Source organism: Electrophorus electricus, chromosome 10 (assembly GCF_013358815.1).
Source record: "Electrophorus electricus isolate fEleEle1 chromosome 10, fEleEle1.pri, whole genome shotgun sequence".
NCBI classification, from domain to species: domain Eukaryota; kingdom Metazoa; phylum Chordata; class Actinopteri; order Gymnotiformes; family Gymnotidae; genus Electrophorus; species Electrophorus electricus.
Genome location: NC_049544.1, coordinates 4906515 through 4925354, shown reverse-complemented (window position 1 = coordinate 4925354; position 18840 = coordinate 4906515). Strand labels below are relative to the sequence as shown.

Sequence of the window (18840 nt, the reverse complement as noted above, 5' to 3'; positions counted from 1 at the left end):
TCCCATCCGGCATTAATCACTGCACTTTTCTGCCCCTACATTAACTTCCATGAGGCCCTGTCAAAGGAGCCTGCTCCGCGCATAGCGATTAGCGCACCTCTCCCTCGGCTGGGCAGGCCCGACAGAAGGGAGAGACGCGGCGGCATGGCGCAGGTCCCTGGGAGGACAGCACCCGCCTCACCTGCTGCCCAGCCCCGGGTCACTCCATCACCACCGGATGGAGAAGTCTAGTAAAAACCCGAGGTGCTGCGCTCCAGATGTGCTGTCTCCAGTTGTGCTGTCTCCAAATGTGCTGTCTTTTCTGCTGTCTTCAGATTCTCCTGATGAGAGGAAGCATTGAGGCTGAAGAGCTGGAGCTCCTGTTGCGCTTGCCTGTGGAGTTCTGCGATGGAAGTCCTGTCAGCTTCCTGTCAGCACAGGCCTGGGGAGCCATCAGGGTAAACATGCGTTTGGTCTTCCGTTATTTTAAGTTTGGCTTTGCAGACGATAGTTGGAAACACAAGGCCATCCAGCCATTAGAATACAGCACCGGGTATTAGAGTTTCAAAATCTTCACAACCTGTTGTAGTTTAGGAATTTTTAATTATGACTAGGATGAATATGTTCATATGCATTCTAACACTAATAACCTACATAACGTCAATGTGCACTGCAGGCGCTCTCGGTGGTGGAGGCGTTTCGAGGCCTGGACCGGGATGTGGAGGGCTCTGCTAAGCGCTGGAGAAAGCTGGTGGAGTCTGAGTGTCCGGAGAGAGAGCGCCTCCCTCTGGACTGGAAGAAGAAGAGCACCCTACAGAAACTCATCATCCTCAGGGCCATGCGGCCTGATCGAATGAGCTACGCTCTCAGGTTGGACCCTACAGCTCACCGCTAACAAAACTTCATTTACATACTTGTGTAATACCCAACGCAGATGTAGTGGTGTGTGTGAATGAATGTAAAAGCCATCTAAGTGATTGTATCTGTCTGTAAAGCGTTCTTGAGTTCGAGAAAGGTGCTATGTAAATGTAACTAATAATAATGTTTGTGTTGATTATGTGGTTGATTCATTGTTTTACTGTAGGAACTTTGTGGAGGAGAGTTTGGGCTCCAGGTACGTAGACACAGGTGGAGTAGAGTTTGAGAAGTCCTATGAGGAGACCAATCCATCTACACCAGTCTTCTTTATCCTGTCTCCCGGAGTCAACCCACTAAAAGATGTTGAAACACTGGGTATGTTCTGTAAGAAATGTCTTCTCTAAGTAACTGTCAGACCTCTTCCCATTGAGCCCCTTTAGCTGTCTGGTAAATGTGAATGTGCTATACAGGCCTGAAGCTGGGGTTCTCCATAGAGCTGGGGAACCTTCACCACGTGTCCCTGGGCCAGGGCCAGGAGAGCGTGGCTGAGAAGGCCCTGCACACAGCAGCTGCCAAAGGCCACTGGGTCATCCTGCAGGTACCGCACAGCTCTTCATTGACACCGCTGTGTTTGATAAAATATTGGACTTTTTTATTCTTTGTATTTCTCAGCTTCCTACAATGCATTGCACACTGCTTCTTTTCATATCTGAATGACCTGGTTGTGTTTGGTCAGTGAATTCCATAAACATAAAGGCATAAGCAGTTTGAAATAACTGTCTGATGGAAATTCTTAACCGAATAAGTGATGCTTTCCCATGACAAAATGGAATTTTCTTTCTTAAAAGCCCACTGAAAGTTCCTTTAAAGATTGTTCACTAATACCTTCCTTAAAAACGACACAGTGACTCATTGCTTTTTTGAATCAGAATGTACATTTAGTAGAGCGCTGGCTGGGTCACCTGGAGGACCTGCTAGAGAGCACAGGCCGCAAGGCTCACCCACACTACAGAGTGTTCATGAGCGGAGAGCCCGCCCCCAGCCCTGACGAGCACATCATCCCGAGAGGCATCCTGGAGAATGCCCTCAAACTCACCCACGAGCCGCCCACAGGCATGAACGCCAGCCTTCATGCTGCCCTGCACCACTTCAGCCAGGTCAGAGAACTGCCCCCACAGATCACACTCACAGCTTCACACAAAGGTGCACCCAGAGCGCCACCCTCAGATCCACCCACTGCTCCACCCATAGTTCCATCCACAGATACACTAACAGCAACTAACAAAGAATTTACAAAACTTGTAAATTACTAATTTTACTTAAACTAACCCATGGAAATGGGAGTGCTGAATTTGTGCTTAGGAGGTAAACTGTGAATACAGAACTACTTCCAGTACTGGCAATATTTACCTGCCCATTTTTAATATTTACCATACTTTGGACTAGTTGTGTTGGAGGCCTTTGTTTCTATCTTTGCCTAGTTCTCAGAATGACTCTGCTGTGATGTGATTGGCAGGACACTTTGGAGATGAGCTCTCGTGAGCAGGAATTTAAAGGGCTGCTCTTCTCCCTCTGCTATTTCCACGCGGGGGTCAGTGAGAGGAGGAAGTTTGGGCCGCAGGGTTGGAATCGCTGCTACCCTTTTAACGGAGGTGACCTCACCATCTCCGTCAACGTGCTGTACAACTGCCTTGAAGCTCATTCTAAAGTAAGGGTTTACTCATTATAAAAGAAACATTTATTAATCCATGTTTTATGATTTTTTAAGAATTTATTTTACATGGGGAACAAATTGGGTAGGTCTTGCCTCTCAGTGCGGATCCTGACTACATGCCTGATTTATTCTCAGTATGTAACTCTGAAATGACACATTTCATATGCACGTTAAGAAACGTATCAGGTCACCCGTGCGTGTTTCTTCATTTTAATCCTATGGCAAGCACTGCTGTAGCTGTTGAACAACAAGGGATTGTGCTCATAACCCGACACGGCTGTCATTTGTACCCACCTGAGAAAGTGCAAGGACAGTCTCGCCCCTCGCCTTCCCCGCGAGACGTCAGAATGTGTCAGAATGTTCTTCTGTCCTCCGCATCACTCTGGTCACTACCAATTATGCTTCCAGTGCATTTTCCCCTCCCCTCAAAACAACAACAAAAAAAAAAACTAAACGAATGTCCTTCATTATGTTAACCAAACAGTAACCTGTATATGCGCGTAGAGGAGATTCATTAGGCGGCCAATGAAGCGTCATGCTAAATGTAATTACAGGCGCCGCGCGTGACATATCGTGCTGCTCCGTAAGTGATCACTGCAATTAGGGCTGATGAAGGAAGCAATTTGCAGAACAATACAGGTACAAATGACTGTGAACTTGCAGCTCCTGTCATCTGCTGTGAAGCACACGCTCGTGCAGTTCTCTCTGCCTCACACTCCCACACCAGAGTGACCTGCCGCCACTCGGCGCTGCTGGGATCAGCACAAGGACTCAGATCACGGAGCCTTGACAATGTACAGGGGCTCCTGTAAGACAATAAGAATGAGCAAAGTTTTACCATCATAAAATGAAACATTTTTATAGTATTATAAAATACTATCGTTATTTAATAGTTTTAATAGTTATATTGTAGTTAGATAGTTGATAGTTTTACCATCAGATTTGTGTGGTGCCTTTGTGCTCATTGAAGATTTACAACAGTTTTGGCCCAGTGTTGGTCACAACTGAGGAGCTCAAAGATGGCCAAAAGTGCCGGGAGCCATATTCAGATGCTAGAATGCGTACAATTTATTTTATTTTCTTGCTGTTTGTGTGGTTGAGGTGCCATGGGAGGATCTGTGTTATCTGGTTGGGGAGATCATGTATGGAGGACACATCACGGACAACTGGGACAGGAGACTCTGCTGCACATACCTACAGGAGCTGATCAATCCTAAGATGGTAATGGAATCCACCGCATAACAGTTACCTTACATCTGAGCAAAACTGATACTGAAATGTTATAGTTAAATTAGCATTAGCTTACAAGTAAAAAAAAATATTACACTGCAAATCCAAAACCATTATAAACATTTTTAGAAAACCAGGTCCAAAAATAGTGGTTATGTAATTGGTTTCCTAGTGTCATCTAGTGGTCCGTTTTTGTATTACATTTTCAGTGGTAAACTCATTAGAAACAGGCAGTTATGAACAGAGAACAATGCTGTAGTTTTAACCTTTAAAAAACATATAGAACACCTTCCATTTCAAATGTTTCAAGAGATTTTAAGAGAAGTCTACAAAACACCCTAAAACACCATCACATTTACCAAAACTTGCACAGTGTTACGCTTCAACAATTACTGTAAAACTCCTTCATGTCTCAGTACCTCGATGAAGTACTGCGGACATTTTCAATACAAAAGCGCCTGCAGTGCGCGGGGGATGCATGTTCCTGGTCATGTTCCTTAGTGCGAGGGCATTTCCCCGGACCTTCCTGTGATGCTCAGCCAGCTTGGTTCCTGCCCTGAGTCTCATTAGGCCAGGGGGGGCAAGCAACCATCCATCACCCGCTCTAAACGCGTGCGCTGCCGCATTCTTCTGCCCGCGGCCCCGCGCGAGCCCTGCTATCGATTGCCTCGCGCTTTCATCTGCTCGACGCGCGAGCTCCGAGAGGCCTGGGCCCACTGCGGCCAGATTAGAGATGTGCCGGGAATGGGGAGTACGCGCGAGACACGCAAAAATAGGAAGACTGATTATGAGCGAAATCGCGAGTTAAAGGATAAAGAAGGGGGGCATTAAAGTAGATCTAGCTTATTCATTTTATGCGCTTTGCATATTTGTGTGTATTTTGTTCAGTCCTGCATTTGCACTAAACGTGTATTGATGCCTGGTTTCTATAGCGCACGTCCGCAGAAATAAGTGGGTTTATCTGGATTGGTCTTTTTCCGATTGAGTTCGAGGAAGTGCTGTTCCTGTGTCCTGGCTTCCCGGCGCCTCCCGAGCTGGACTACGCTGGCTATCACACCTACGTGGACGCGAGGTTGCCAGCAGAAAGCCCCAGCCTCTATGGGCTGCATCTCAACGCGGAGATAGGATATATGACCGCCGCGGACAGTGCCCTCTTCAGGACTCTGCTGGAACTGCAGCCCCGAGATTGGGTGGCGGGCGCAGAGGCGGCGCAGAGTGCGGACGACAAGGTCTATGACGATTATTTCTCAACTCTGGGACGTGAATGTGGATAAATTATGTCACGTAATTGGGAAAGTGACCGTCCAGTAAAACTAGTTCACCCAAGAGGGAATGATGATGTCATGCTGTTACACAAATAGTGGTGGTGACTAACCACAAAGACAGAAAAAGGAAAGCTATTGTACTCAAGTTTTAATTTTGGTGTCAAGCATAAAAGGTCGAAGGTCTTGTAAAAGACCTTAAAAAGGCCCATACATGTTGATCCACTGAGCCCATTCTCAAAGCTGCTGTAAGGACTAGGAGTGTTACCCTAATTTAGGAGTATCTTTGCAGCAATGCCACACAGAAATGTCTTTTTTTTGTCCCCATTCACACATTTGCCTACAAAGGACATTTCTTTCAGCTGTTTGGGCTCACTAATTATTATGTTTAAACTTCCTGGGACAACTAATATGGTGTTTGTTTACTGTTACCAAGGTAACTGCATATGATCTTGCGACAGTAGCCGTGACAATGCACGTACAAAACTAAGTATCAAAATCAAACTGACATATTCATTTGATTACACAGCAGACTGCACAGTTTTGATAAATATCTTTGGTTGATAGTAACTTGCTGTGATCTAACTAGCTAGCAACAATAGTGAGCATCGGTTGGCACTGAGATCAGGAGTCAGTGTACTCTGATGCCAAATCAGCATTAATACAGCCCCTGCCCCAGCACCCTTGCTATGACTGACCTCAGAAAAGTATGCTTTCAACCTAACAGTCATATACTCGCACCCAGATCACTATTCTTACAATCTGCCCAATCATATAATCACTTTTAAACTGACCTCAGATCAGTATTCTTGCAGCCCTCCTCCCAGTCACAGCCACTTTCTAATCACTCTCATTGTGACAGTATTCTTATCAACCACCCTGTCTTATAATCACTCTGAAGAGCCTTGTTTAGTATTCAAGCAGCACTCCTCACACACTATTCACACTGACTCAAGATCAGTTCTGTTTGAGCACCATCAGCCATATATTTCTCCCTCATTATAACTGACTCCATTACAGTACTCATATGGCCATATATTCATCACTTTTTAATTTACTGAACCCAGTTGAAAGAACATTGATCAGGGGTCAGTCATAATAAAGAGTGACTCTAATTTATATTTGAACTGATAATTATTTTATTAACGTTTGCTTTTGTAATTCTGTTACTGTGAGATATACACATGAAGCCTAACAAATACAGGAACCCTTTACTGTTTTTCAAGACAACTGATACTGATTCTAATATCATTGTAGTAATAATCTCCTACCATTAGTCACAGTTGGGTCCATGGATAAAAAATGAAGAAAAAAAAACAACTCCAAAAGCACTCAAAGTTCCTGTTTTCAGTTGGTTAGAATGCCGTGGTTTGGTTCTTTTCTGTTGCATTCAGGAAATGATACATTTGATGTATTAGAAGCCAAAAGCTGTCTTTCATTCCTTCATTTCTTTCAGTTCTTCATATCTACTCTTTCAACCCTGATGTAGGTGAAAAGCGTGCTGGAGGACTTGCTGGACAGGCTGCCTGAGGAGTACGACGTGGCCGAGCTTCAGGCCAAGACAGCGGAGCGCAGTCCCCTCGTCCTGGTCTGTGTGCAGGAGTGTGAGCGCATGAATCTGCTGCTTACTCAAATACACATCTCTCTTAAGAACCTGGACCTAGCCATGAAGGTACACCACTAAACCCAAACCTAACACTGGCATTATGAGTCCTTGTGGCAGTTATGCCAGTTTAATTGTCCCTGGCAACCGTCATGTTTGTGGGTTTAAATAAAGCACTGAGAAACAGGATACTTGTAAAAACAACTTTCATTGAATATATAAAATGTCTGTATATAAAGTGCCTTACCTAAAGCTCTAGAATCATTTAGGATTTATGATTAGGTAAATAAAGACTTTGGGGGTGTTTTATATTTGGTATTATTTTGTCTCCTTTAGGGTGAACTGAGCATCTCTGCAGACATGGAGACTCTACAGACAGCTCTGTTCTATGACCGAGTCCCAGAGAACTGGAGCAAATTGACATACCCTTCCACCAAAACTCTGGCCCAGTGGTACAGACACACACAAACACACACACACACACACACACACACACACACTAGTGATTCTGTTTGATGAATAATTAAAGAAACAGATAAGGAGGGTGTCTCAGTAGGCTGTTGACACTGGGCCTTGGTATGTACATGTGTGTTTCATAATGTGTACCCACTGGCATTGAAATGACTGTACTCTGTGTTCTACCAGGTTTTTGGATGTTCTTACTCAGTGTCGAGAGCTGGACACTTGGACTCAAGATTTTGTGCTTCCAGCAGTGGTGTGGCTCCCAGGCTTCTTCAGCCCACAGTCTTTCCTCACTGGTGAGCCTCTCTCTCTCTCTCACACACCCACACACTCTCTCACACACACACACACAGAGTCTTCTGTCTTCCAGCAATCATGCAGAGTATAGCTCGTAAGAACAAGTGGCCACTGGACAAGATGACCCTGTCGGTGGACGTGACGAAGAAGACAAAGGATGATTATGGCCACCCCCCTCGAGAGGGGGCTTACATCCATGGGCTCTATATAGAGGGTAAGAGAGAGGCTACGTCTTAACCTAAGTAACACTGTTCACCTGTGTAGTATTGTTTGTAATATTGGATACTACCAACTGTATCTCTTTTGTTAGACAGTAGTAGGTAGCTGTGAATTTATTTATTTTTTTAATGGAAATATTTTATGTCATAGTGAAAGATTATTAATAGACATGCATGGTAATTGCTGTTCAAGAACGCACTGTAACTGTGAATATGTTCAGAATACTGTATTGTGTAAGAGCTTAGTTTGTGTGTGTGTGGCACGCAGGTGCTCGTTGGGACACCGCGGCAGGCGTGCTGGCAGAAGCTCTGCTGAAGGAGCTTGCCCCAGCTATGCCGGTACTGTACGTCCGTGCCGTGCCAGCTGACCAGCCAGAGCCGAGCGGCACCTACGAGTGCCCCGTGTACCGCACCAAGCTTCGCGGGCCCAGCTTCGTGTGGAGCTTCCGTCTCAGGACACGGCACCCTCCAGCCAAGTGGGTGCTGGCCGGGGTGGCCCTGCTGCTGTCAGCGTGAGCGGGCGGCTTCCTCTGCCCACTCGTGGAGAAGTGCCCGATGGCACGCGTGTGAATTTTAGCCTGAAGTATTGTGCTCAATGCATCTTTAAACGGACTTCTTGTAGATCACAGCTTATGACTTTAAGGTGAAGCTGGATGTGTGTTAGAATGTGGGGAAATTGTCCCTCTTATTCAATTTGTTACACACTGAGGATAGTGTGATGCAGTGAGCATTTAATCTTTATATTGAGGACTGTAATCTGCAGTGTGCCACAGTATATTTGGTCTAGAGTAGAATTTACTGATTAGTTTGTGACAGTAAATTATAGAAACCAATACTTGAATTGTAAAGATTAAAAACTGAATGTATGCATTTGCGCTACTTGCCATGCTGTAGGAAGGACAAAGCAAAGGCAAGCTTTATAGCATTACAGCCTGATGTGGCCAAATGATTGAAGATGTTCAGCATTAGTCAATGAAAGGTCTCGCTTAAGCACAGCCATTAGAACCTGAATGAAAACCTGTCTCTTCACCAACAGATAGAGTGCACTTTGCCCAGAGTGTGTTGACTTTTAAATGAGGGCTGTTTAACATTGACCTGCTGTGCTATGGAATACCGATGAACTGATGAGGTTCATTTTTTTGCAGCAGGACATGGAATCCCTTTCACAGCTTCCTGCAAATACCGTCAGGCCGTGCTTCTCATTTACACCTTACCTTCAGCTGATAGATATTATCCATACAGCGGGACAGTAAGTACATTGAGTAGCCTGGGAGCCATGTTACAGTGGCGTTAAATTCTACAGCTCACCTACGCATTACAGTATCTCCACATATAGCACATTCGTCATCTTGTGTTTGACAGGGTTTTGTTGGTGCAAATCTTCTCACAGCGGCTCAGCGTGACACCGCACAGTTGAAAGGACAGGGAAATGATAGGCTAGCGCAGGCTGGCCGGGCTCGCCTCCTCTCCCCAGGAGCCGCAGCTCTGCCTCCAGCCCACGGCCGGGGCGCAGGAGGAGAGGGCCGCGTGGGGGTGTCTGCTCTGCCATTCAGGGTGCTGCTCCGGCCCAGACGCATGGCGAGCAGACCGGCCATTACGCCGCTTTTAAAAGAAGTTCTATTTTTCACCCATTTGAAGTAAACATGGCCACCTATGTGCCACAGTGTGGCATTCACAGAGTAGGCAGGGATCAGGCATATATTTAGATCAACACTCAACAACTGAGGAGGCAGGAAGGTCTAGCTTAGAAGTCATTCCAAGTTTTAGAAGCTGGCCGGCTTGTTCTGTAACTGCTGTGTTTTGTTAAAGTGAGACTATGAAGCCTGGGCCTATTACCAAGACGGGCGGGGGGGACCAAACACAACACAAAAAGACAAGACATTTCTAAGCAGTCAGGCAACAGTACTGGTTTTAATCAGACTTTCAAAAGAAACCAAAAGTAGTAAATAGTCATTGCCAGCAAATGATGCTTTGTGCATTTAGGAACATATTGCTTTGCTGCCTATTGTCACTTAAAAAAAAAAAAAAAAAAAAACGACCATAAAATTAATTTAGGGTATTTACAATGTTTACATGTTTATCTAACATGCATATGCTGGTCAGTCAGGGGCATTGCCCAATCATACAGACCAGAGCAGTGTGAATCAGAAAAGCAGCTGCCACCAGCTTTCTCTCTCTCTCTGGCTTCAATGTCAGAGACTGGCCTTCTAAATTAGACATTCCACCCCCCTTCCCCCCCTTTTGCACAACAAATACACATTTCATTTGCAGAATCTCTAGAAGTATGCTTCCATGGTAATTATGGTAAGTCTAATTACCATTCAGGCAATAATTTATTCTTTAGCAAAGTCCTTTCCTTTCATCTGACTATGTAGATGCACGATGACAAACATCATCGGGACATGATCGGAGTGCATTTTAATGCCTCTTTTTAGGTAATGTGGACCCAAACCCATCACTGTATGCCTGGCTTTTGTATCCTTGCCTTGGCATAGCCGGGCAACTACTAAAGATGGAGTCATGCTGATAGTGGGCACTTCTCTTGCAGTACTACTATTGCTTTGATTCCAAAAGCTACGCTAAATACAGTACAGACTTGTCTTTTAAAATTTTTTTGGACTGATTGTCTAAGGCTGGAAACATTTGCCTATGACCAGTGCAAAGCATTGCACACACTGTGCACGTGGTTTAATAACAGCACTGACGGGACTGAATTGGACCGATTCCCTAAACATCCAATCATTACAGCTATTGTGTTGCTACAGATTTTTGCAAAAACATTTGTGCCTATTAGTTGGGTGCAGACTTGGGAATGGGAGACTATAGCTCTGCATTACACTGGTATATTTCTACTTAACATGTCATCTCACATGTTATACTTAGTGCATGTTGTGTGCTAAAGATCAGTCTGTCTGTTGAACCTGCAGTGGTTGTTTCTTCAGTCATTTCACATTTATAGACTGCAGGGAGGCAAATGTCCTGGGCTCTGCGCATTTCTCTCTCCCTCTGATCTATGCAGTCTGAGGCTGTTTTGCCCCCTTGTGGCCACTTTTCAGTGCCATAGTTCTGGCATTATGGACTTCTTTCATCAGGGATTTAGACGTGTCCTACACCTTTGGCTCCAGTCTGTGTGAAAGCTCAAACAGTGTTTGCTGATTGTCGATGATGTGAAGATAGTTGATGTAGGCTCTGACCTCGGCACTCTCCTTCTGAGTCAACATGTTTCCTTTGGGATGATGACAAAAAAAAAAAGCCACATTAATGTAAGCTTAGAGCCTTCTAATTCAGTCTGAATTTACCATGTGAACTCTCCAAATGAACCAACTCTCAGTATGCTGTATTATGATCCCAGTAGGGCTCAACTGGACCCAAATCGATAATTTCAGGTACTGAGAGCGAAAATCGGATGGCAATTTTAATATTACCTAACTTCTTATACAAACCCAAGCAGACTGCCTTATTATATAGTTGCTTGTTTAGCGTTCAAGTCCCAGTAATCAGCTTGTGTAGCTTTTCTGCCACAGCACTAGGTACTTACCCATGTGGTCCGTCTGACACTGTCTAACGATCCGCACCGTGTCTGCTATCATGTGCTGTAAGATGCAACTTAATGTTAGTTTAGATTTCAACAAAATTCAGATATATTCTGCTGAGCTTGAGGTTAGAAGGTAAAAGGTAACCGTTTTCACTCCTCTCTCAACTTACCATTTTCTCAAAATTGACCAGGTTATCAAGAAAGGTTTTGTTGCCCTCATGAATGAAGGTGATATCTAACAGGAAAGAGGGGATTCATTTAGTGCTCAGAACTTCAGAACATGATTTTTCCAGTAATCTTGGCATTTGTATTAAGTTCCCTTTCTTACGGTTTTACACGAACAACAAACAAACATTGTTAAGAAGGCATTTATTATGGATGCAAGACAAATGAAATTGCCTTAGCAGCACCTTTTAGTAGCAGAGGCAAGAATGGGATCTTTGGAGATTTCATCTTCTTGAAGGCATCTCTGTAGGCTTTGTGGTTGAAGGATGGATCCTGGAAACAAAAAAAAGGTTTGCCTGCCTGTGTGCCTCTCCATACATGCATCTTGGGTTCTCATCTACATAATGAAATCTTCACATTAACATTTCTCTATAGTAGCAGCATCTGGCTCAAATTTGGCCCATCTGCATCATCCTTCTGGGAGAGCAGAAGGGCTAATATGATCATTTAATGTGTATGCCAACAGTATCTGTAGAATAATCTCTCACAAATGACTGTCTAGATCATCTGCATTTAAAGGCACTTACTGTCAAGCTTTCGAGCTCTGAGAACAGCTTTTTAAACTTTCCTGGGACTTTCTAAAACGAGAGAGAGGACAGGAAGATTTTAAAAGTGTCTGAAGTGTGTAAACACGCTAGTATGATTACATGCACCAAGCTGAGGAAGTATGTGTGTGTAGGGGTTTATTGAGACAGCTTTACCTCCCATGTCTGACTCAGGCGGCTGACAGCTGCAGTGTTCAAGCCCATTATGATAGCAAAGAAGGAGTTCAGGTTCCTCTGTGCTTTACAGCTAATGGTGGGTAAGAGAGAGATGAGCAAGCACATATGTATGCGTACGTTCCTGTATTTCATACAACTAATTATACAACTGCTTTACACAACTTTACAACTCTTTCTCCAGAAACTGTACTTCACTACAATTTTGAATATCTCTAGAATATACAACAATATACTTTATATGCTTAGTTTCCAACGTGGCTTCTGTGTTAACAGTGTGCACTTGAGTGTCCCTCGGTGTAGTCCTGTGCCTGCGGGTTTACTCACTGGGCTGCGATCTTAATGAACTTCTTAAAGAGCTGCACCCGTTTGCAGAGCACAGGACACAGCAGCACTTCCGTCATCACCCACTGCTGCACCTCATTGCACCGCTGCAAGAGCAACTCCAGGGCCACCGTGTGGCCAGCACACGAATCACGACTCAGTGTGAAATAAACCAGCTCTTGCTGTAGAGGGGAAATAGGACAAAAAATAAAAAAAATAAATTCAGAAATTCTAAATGCTCAAGCCCAAAATCATAACGGAGACGTACACTGGGTACTTGTGGTGTGTGCGTGCCAGCCAGATCACCGCACCTCCTGCAGGTTGCTGAAGAGACTCCAGTCACAGTTAGTCAGAGCCACAGCGATGTCCCAGGTGTTCATGGTCAGCATGCGGGCTGCCAGCTGCTGCAGCTGTGCGTTATCTGGGACGGGGCTCTGCTCGGGACAGACATTACTTGGTTACTGATGGGGAACTTCCAGCAGGTTCTTCAAGGATGCTACACAGAGTGATGGACTCTTACCATGAGGTCAGTCATGTCCCTCCTGCACACACACAGTCTGCCTGCAGTACTGAGGGAATTTGTGTACACACACTGGTGTGGCTGGAGCAGGGCCTTTTCTGGAGACAAACAGAAAAAGAATAAGTGCTTAGGGAAAAAGGAAAAAATGGTTAAGGAAACCTTAAAAAGCACAAGGAACAAAGCTGAACAATGTACAGCGAACTATTTCTACCACTAGGGGGCAGTGTAGTACAATATTTCACAGTAGTAACATCATCTTACTTAAACACTGGAATAGACTACGTGACATTCAGGTTAACTACACAGCGGAACATGTAGCTATACGGATGTCGCAGCCTCCAACCTCTGGAGTAGGAAACAGCCACCAGCACCATGTCGTCTTCCGCGCAGTCCAATCTGTCAGCCACCGCGGCCAGCAGCTCCTGCGCAGTCACTGCACTGTGTGTCCTCACACTCACATACGAGTCCACAGTCACATACACACGGCACAGCACTGAGGGAAGTCACACCCATCACACACACACGAAAATGGATCAACGCTGATGGCAGTTCATGGACATTATTATAGCCATCACTAGCATCATTAATGTATATAGATAATAGTACAGAAAAATGCCAACAGGAATCCACACTCCACCTTCAGATACAGAGGAAAGTCTGCAGATCAGAGGAATGAGGGGGAATATTTTATTAGCCTACCTTCCTTACCCTCTGTCTGGGGGGCTCTCAGGGGTTGCCAGTTCTCCTTCAGACTCAGCTGGTGGAAGAGTGCTTTATTCTGATAGAGGGGGAATTCAGAGTGTGGAGAATGCTAAGTGTGGGAGGAAAAACAGGTCATATGAAGACCAGGCCTGCAGTGCAGCTCAGGGTAGGGACAGGGAGCTGCAGTCACCTGCTTCATGGGATTTATGTGCAGAGTAACTTGGTACTGTACAGCCTAAAGATGCAGGCCTGGGACAACTTACAGTGCACTGAACAGCTTCTAATGCAAAGCTAAATGCAAGCCTCTCATTTTTGCCTTTAAGAATGATGAGTCATTAAGCTGAGTCATTATGGTCATTAACAATTTTAAGCCTTGCTAAAGAACTGCAGCGATCATTATTCCACATCCAGAATACCATTTGGTTAGGAGCTGTGCTTAACCTGTCTGTGTAAACCACCCCCGGCTTTTTAGTTTACAACAATTACTGGATTGAGAGAGTAATACACTGATAAAATGGGGATGTGAGACGGCATAACAATCCATTTTGATTCATATGACGACTCGCAGAATAAAAACTTTGTAGATTTAACGCCGCTGTCGAGGTAAAGCCTACTAGACTCAGTTTGGTCAGTGAGAATATCTGGGGGTGGGTTTGGCAATGCTTGGGTAATCGAAAGCAGGGTGTTGACAGTTAAACCATCCACCTGCATCAGCGTCATAGCAGAGAACCACACAGCAGGCTTAACCCTTACCTTCCTCTGTGGAGAACACTCGTCCACTGTGCTGCAACAGAGGGAGAGGGAGATAAAGATTTGCACACTGGGACTCAAGAGTGAAGAGGCAGCCTGAAATGTACTAACTGAATCTAATGCATAACAAAGGCATCTGACTGTGCCCCATTAGGAGGGCCCCTAGTTTCAGGCTGTAACTTCATTCTTCAGAATTGCAATCGCGTGCATGGAGGAAAAAAAAAATATTTACAGAACACATGCAAATCCTTGTACCAACATCACTGAACTGTCTGAAGATGCCATGTTTGCTCAGACAGCTTATATCAGCCTGCGCAGGAACACACATACGCGGTCTCATAAATGAAAAGCCTAGATTTGCCTGACATTCTAAGTAATCTTATGGTTAATGGACATAAATCTTTCAAAATGTTTGTATTTATATTGCAGTAACTCCCATCATAAAATGTTGCCCTCATTTAGAGTACTACCGAACTGCAGTCTGCAATTCATATTCGCACAACCATGGCTGTGAGGGCTCCACTCAAACGCTTTGGCCAGGCAGAAGGGTGTGGCAAGACAAAAGCCCATAAACCTACTGAAGCTGATGACTGTCCGTCAGCTGGGATGGACTAGTCGTACCCCTCCCCTAATGGGCAAGGCCAGCTGACAGGACAGATGTGTGGGTGGAGAGACAGCAAGATGAGACTGGTGATGTGGAGGAGGTTAATAAAGAAGATGGGGAACAGCGATCGACTGTCTCAGGGCAAAGGGAAGGTACATGGTTAGCAATTGCCGATATTGTCAAGAGGATTTTTTTCAGTACATTGGGAGAAAAAAAAAAAAAAGAACACAGTGAACACCCTTGTGGTCCAGTAGCTATTTTCTGATCACCACATAAGAGTTTGTTTTTTTCTTTTTTTTATGAAGGATGTTGGATGAGGACAATCTGACTCGTCAACACTCTTGCCAAAACACACCGGCCAAAACCTCAGGATGAACAGGGGTTTTTTTGTATTATGTCATTTGTTTCTCGTCATCTGTCCGAATCCATGTTCTCCTTTTTGGTCTCCCAGGCGACAGACAGGAAGGATTTGCGTCTCAGTGCGGCACATTTAAAAATACTCCTCGGAAATCGCAATAGTTTTTTTTGTTTTTTTCCACCTTGTGAATAGGCTTGCTTGTTCCAAAGGCTGATGCGACCCAAAGGGTGACATTCATCTATTTTCAGTGCCCTTGCTCTGTATTTTTGAGCTAATGGTATGCATGGCCTTTTAAAGCAGCTCCTTTCATGACAAATGGATTGTGGTTAACACATCCCGCAATGTTAAAGCCACTTACCTTTCATGAATTATCTCCTCTGAGATTCAGACACATATAGAGATGATTAACTAGACATGTCTCATGTCAAATGTAATTTAGTCAGTGGGTGGGTGGCTTTGAGGGCACCTACTGTCTGCGCTGCATACGCAGAAGCTTCTGGAGGTCCTTGAGTTCCTTCTCTAGAGACGGGAACTCGTACAGGTCATCCAGGACGTTCCCATACAGCGTCTTCGGAAGGCAGATGAAAACCACGTTGTGCGTATGAGTAAAGTGACGGCAGCAAAACTGATAACCGCGCCATCCTCCGGCCACGGCAAAGGTCTCGTCTGAAGTGAGCCGTGGGAGGTGGGGCTTTTCCTACCTTCATGAACAGCCTAGTGTGTTGGTCCTCCTGCAGCGTGGCCCTGCAGAGCGCGCTCCACTCGGACAGCAGGTGCAGGACTTTGCGTTTCCTCACCAGACTCTCCTTTCCCTCGTCCTTCATCCTGCCCCGCTTCAAACAATAGGTGGCCAGGGAGCAGTTAAGGCATCAAAGCGAGGCAGGTATCAAGGGAGAAAGGCATGCGCTACGTGCTTCAGCAATACACAGCTGTGCTTCCACAGGAGAGGGCGAGCTCTCCAGGTGCCTTCTACCACACTTAAAGGGCAGAGTTTTAAATGATATGCTCTCAGCTCAAACTTGTAGGCTGAGTGGGTAGTGCCTGGCAGAAACCTTGTGCACTGTAATTAGATACACAGGGAAATTCCAACTCATTACCATTATATTGTTTAGGGCCTGTAATATTTTGAGCACTGCAGGCAATTACAGGGGATAGTCTAAATCACACCAATAGTTGAAAAAGTTGCAAAGTACTGCAGTGACAGAAGTTACTACACCTGTGGTATAGGGGGGGGTAATGGTACGTGTTTTTGTCCCGTCACGGTAGATATGACGGGTCGGTTCATGCAGTCCTATGGAGAATATGCGTTAACCTGTGTGCAAAGATTGATGAACACAATGCAGAATCAAAATTTCCCCCTTCGCAAATTCCCCCCCACCTTAAGATGTAGGCCATTAGCAAGTTAGCAACATGCCGCGTTAAGCTTAGCTCAAGCTTAGGTTGTTGGCGTCTGATTGAGACAGGTCCCGCTATGGTGAATGCAAATGACACACAGAACCTAAATTATCTGTCTGCTTCTAGCAAATCAGCTATGAGGGAAAGCTTAAGTTTGCCAGTGAACTATGCTAATTGGTGGACCGGATGAAGACGGTGAGTCAGTGTTGTGGGGTACATGTGCGGAAACGCACAAGCATGTGTAGCAGACACTACACTAGGTCTGATTACTTAATCCTGCCATGTTTCAACAGCATCTAGATGTGAACACATGGGGCAAAAAATATTACAGAAATGATTCTTCCGGGTGGGCTTAGGCTTTAAACGCTAAAATATATTCCACGTGGAACTCATTATTTTTATTCTAAAAGTACACAATAAAAAGGACAATAACATAAGAGATACTTTTAACTTCTGTGAATTGAGACCCATTTACTTTTCATTTTTTAAAAGCTCCACATAACACTCTCACATAAGTCACAGTGTTATGTTCACTGTTTACGTTTTATGTCTTAATATGGCACAGGCTGTACTGCTACATGAGTGGAACTATGGGACACTAGGTGGAACAAACCAACTCGCACACTTGTCTACTCTCCGCTCAAATAAATAAAAAGAAAGAGCCTTGTGCTTGGGGGAGGGGAAGGGGTTGGGGGAACATCACTGAAATGTGATGTCAAATCCCTGATGTGAACCAAACCGTGACTTCTGTGTACCATTACACCCCTACTGTGGTGTGACTGTATTGTGTGTGTGTGTGTGTGTGTGTGTGTGTGTGTATTGGGTAGTGACAGAAGGATATTGTCCAAGCAGTGCTTGGCAAAGGTCACTGGTAGACATGATCACTGGATAAGTCAGCAGAAAGTCATCCAGAAGTGTCTCTGAAAGACAAGGACAGGCCCATCAATGAGGCATGAACATGTTAAACAGGAAACACTGTGCAAGTCCATATTAAATTATGTACTTAGCCTGAGATTTCCTGAATTAAGCAATACCTTGTGTTCTCCAAATAGCACCACATAAGTAAGCTTTACGTTATCTACTGAATGAGGTCATTTCATTTTTTGCATTTATGCGAGTCAAACAGCTTTAGTACTGCAAAAAGCGAATGCTGTGTGGATTCACACTGTTATTAATAATATAGCATCTCTCTCCCAATCTCATTACCCTCCTCTATTGCACGGCCTTAATAAAAAGGCCCATCTGCCTGTAAGCGTGATGTGCTGGTACAGATACGATCTCATACTGAAGGTATGGTTCTTTTGTGGCTGCAATAAACAGGACTTGAGCGGTCACCTTGAGACAGACTGGAGCTGCGTTTCCCTCAGCTCTCCATGCTCAGCTGCACAGAGCATCTACACTGGCCATAAGGAGACAGGGGGTCTTCTATGGCAAGAGTGAAACAGGTTCCTTTTGAACAGTTAAGAATTGCAGAGTGAAGAGATCGCCAGCACCAAAACCAGCCGGTAGAAAATACCATTGTTTATAGGGAAAAACACCAAGGTTTTTGGTCTCATTTTCTCTCCGTTTCCCTTCTGAATGTTGCACTGAAGATGCATATACTTTATAGTCTCCCTCTCCCTCACATACACAAAATTATAATTTCATAAAACCTACCTGTTCATCTTCACAATTTAAACGCACCACAATTAATAATTACCAAACACATGATAATGTGATAGAGGCACTTCTATTCAAATAACAAACATATACTGGCCTACCAAATAATTACACTGGCAAGAGGATTTCAGCCCCAACAATCCTTAGATTTAAAAGTGCAGCCTTTCAAAATTCCATGAGCAGTTCATGCTACAAGATAACCTCATTCACAGAATGGATCCAGGGAGGCAGAAAGGACAGGGTGACGTTCCCCTTTAAAGGCCCTTGTGGTTGCCCTCTCCGCGGGCTTCTCCCAACCAGATCATCGGCTCACTGCTTGCCTAATGACTTGGCATTAACCCAGCCCTTGCTCAGACTTCAAACCCACCCCCCACCCCCAGGCCTTCTCACTTGGAACTCATGGGGGAGGCAGTTGATCTATGACAC

General features: G+C 44.8%; 2 protein-coding genes across 7 annotated transcripts in view; one reads left to right on the top strand and one right to left on the bottom strand.

Moving 5' to 3' along the window:
• Nucleotides 1–8493, top strand: part of LOC113571206 (dynein heavy chain 11, axonemal) — a 44118-nt gene extending 35625 nt beyond the window's left edge. For all 3 annotated transcript variants that reach the window (XM_035530899.1, XM_035530898.1, XM_035530900.1), the window contains 13 exons: nt 315–437; nt 656–849; nt 1064–1212; nt 1308–1435; nt 1767–1994; nt 2354–2545; nt 3653–3772; nt 4768–5010; nt 6533–6715; nt 6983–7098; nt 7292–7404; nt 7479–7619; nt 7892–8493. In XM_035530899.1, the coding sequence (XP_035386792.1) occupies nt 315–437; nt 656–849; nt 1064–1212; nt 1308–1435; nt 1767–1994; nt 2354–2545; nt 3653–3772; nt 4768–5010; nt 6533–6715; nt 6983–7098; nt 7292–7404; nt 7479–7619; nt 7892–8139 (2178 nt within the window). In that variant the 3' untranslated portion in view covers nt 8140–8493. The remainder of the gene's footprint in view (nt 1–314; nt 438–655; nt 850–1063; nt 1213–1307; nt 1436–1766; nt 1995–2353; nt 2546–3652; nt 3773–4767; nt 5011–6532; nt 6716–6982; nt 7099–7291; nt 7405–7478; nt 7620–7891) is intronic.
• Nucleotides 8494–9515: 1022 nt separating this feature from the next.
• The window catches only part of rapgef5b (Rap guanine nucleotide exchange factor (GEF) 5b), a 30295-nt gene continuing 20970 nt past the window's right edge, over nt 9516–18840 (bottom strand). For 3 of the 4 annotated variants that reach the window (XM_027000052.2, XM_035531111.1, XM_035531113.1), the window contains 15 exons: nt 17597–17675; nt 16062–16206; nt 15831–15928; nt 14402–14432; nt 13646–13724; nt 13290–13439; nt 12947–13044; nt 12738–12860; nt 12430–12608; nt 12085–12175; nt 11911–11961; nt 11569–11656; nt 11329–11393; nt 11162–11216; nt 9516–10849 (listed from right to left, as the gene is read on the bottom strand). In XM_027000052.2, the coding sequence (XP_026855853.2) occupies nt 10731–10849; nt 11162–11216; nt 11329–11393; nt 11569–11656; nt 11911–11961; nt 12085–12175; nt 12430–12608; nt 12738–12860; nt 12947–13044; nt 13290–13439; nt 13646–13724; nt 14402–14432; nt 15831–15928; nt 16062–16206; nt 17597–17675 (1451 nt within the window). In that variant the 3' untranslated portion in view covers nt 9516–10730. Of the gene's footprint in view, nt 10850–11161; nt 11217–11328; nt 11394–11568; nt 11657–11910; nt 11962–12084; nt 12176–12429; nt 12609–12737; nt 12861–12946; nt 13045–13289; nt 13440–13645; nt 13725–14401; nt 14433–15830; nt 15929–16061; nt 16207–17596; nt 17676–18090; nt 18348–18840 lie in introns of those variants that run through there. The other variant, XM_035531112.1, reaches the window with a different exon arrangement.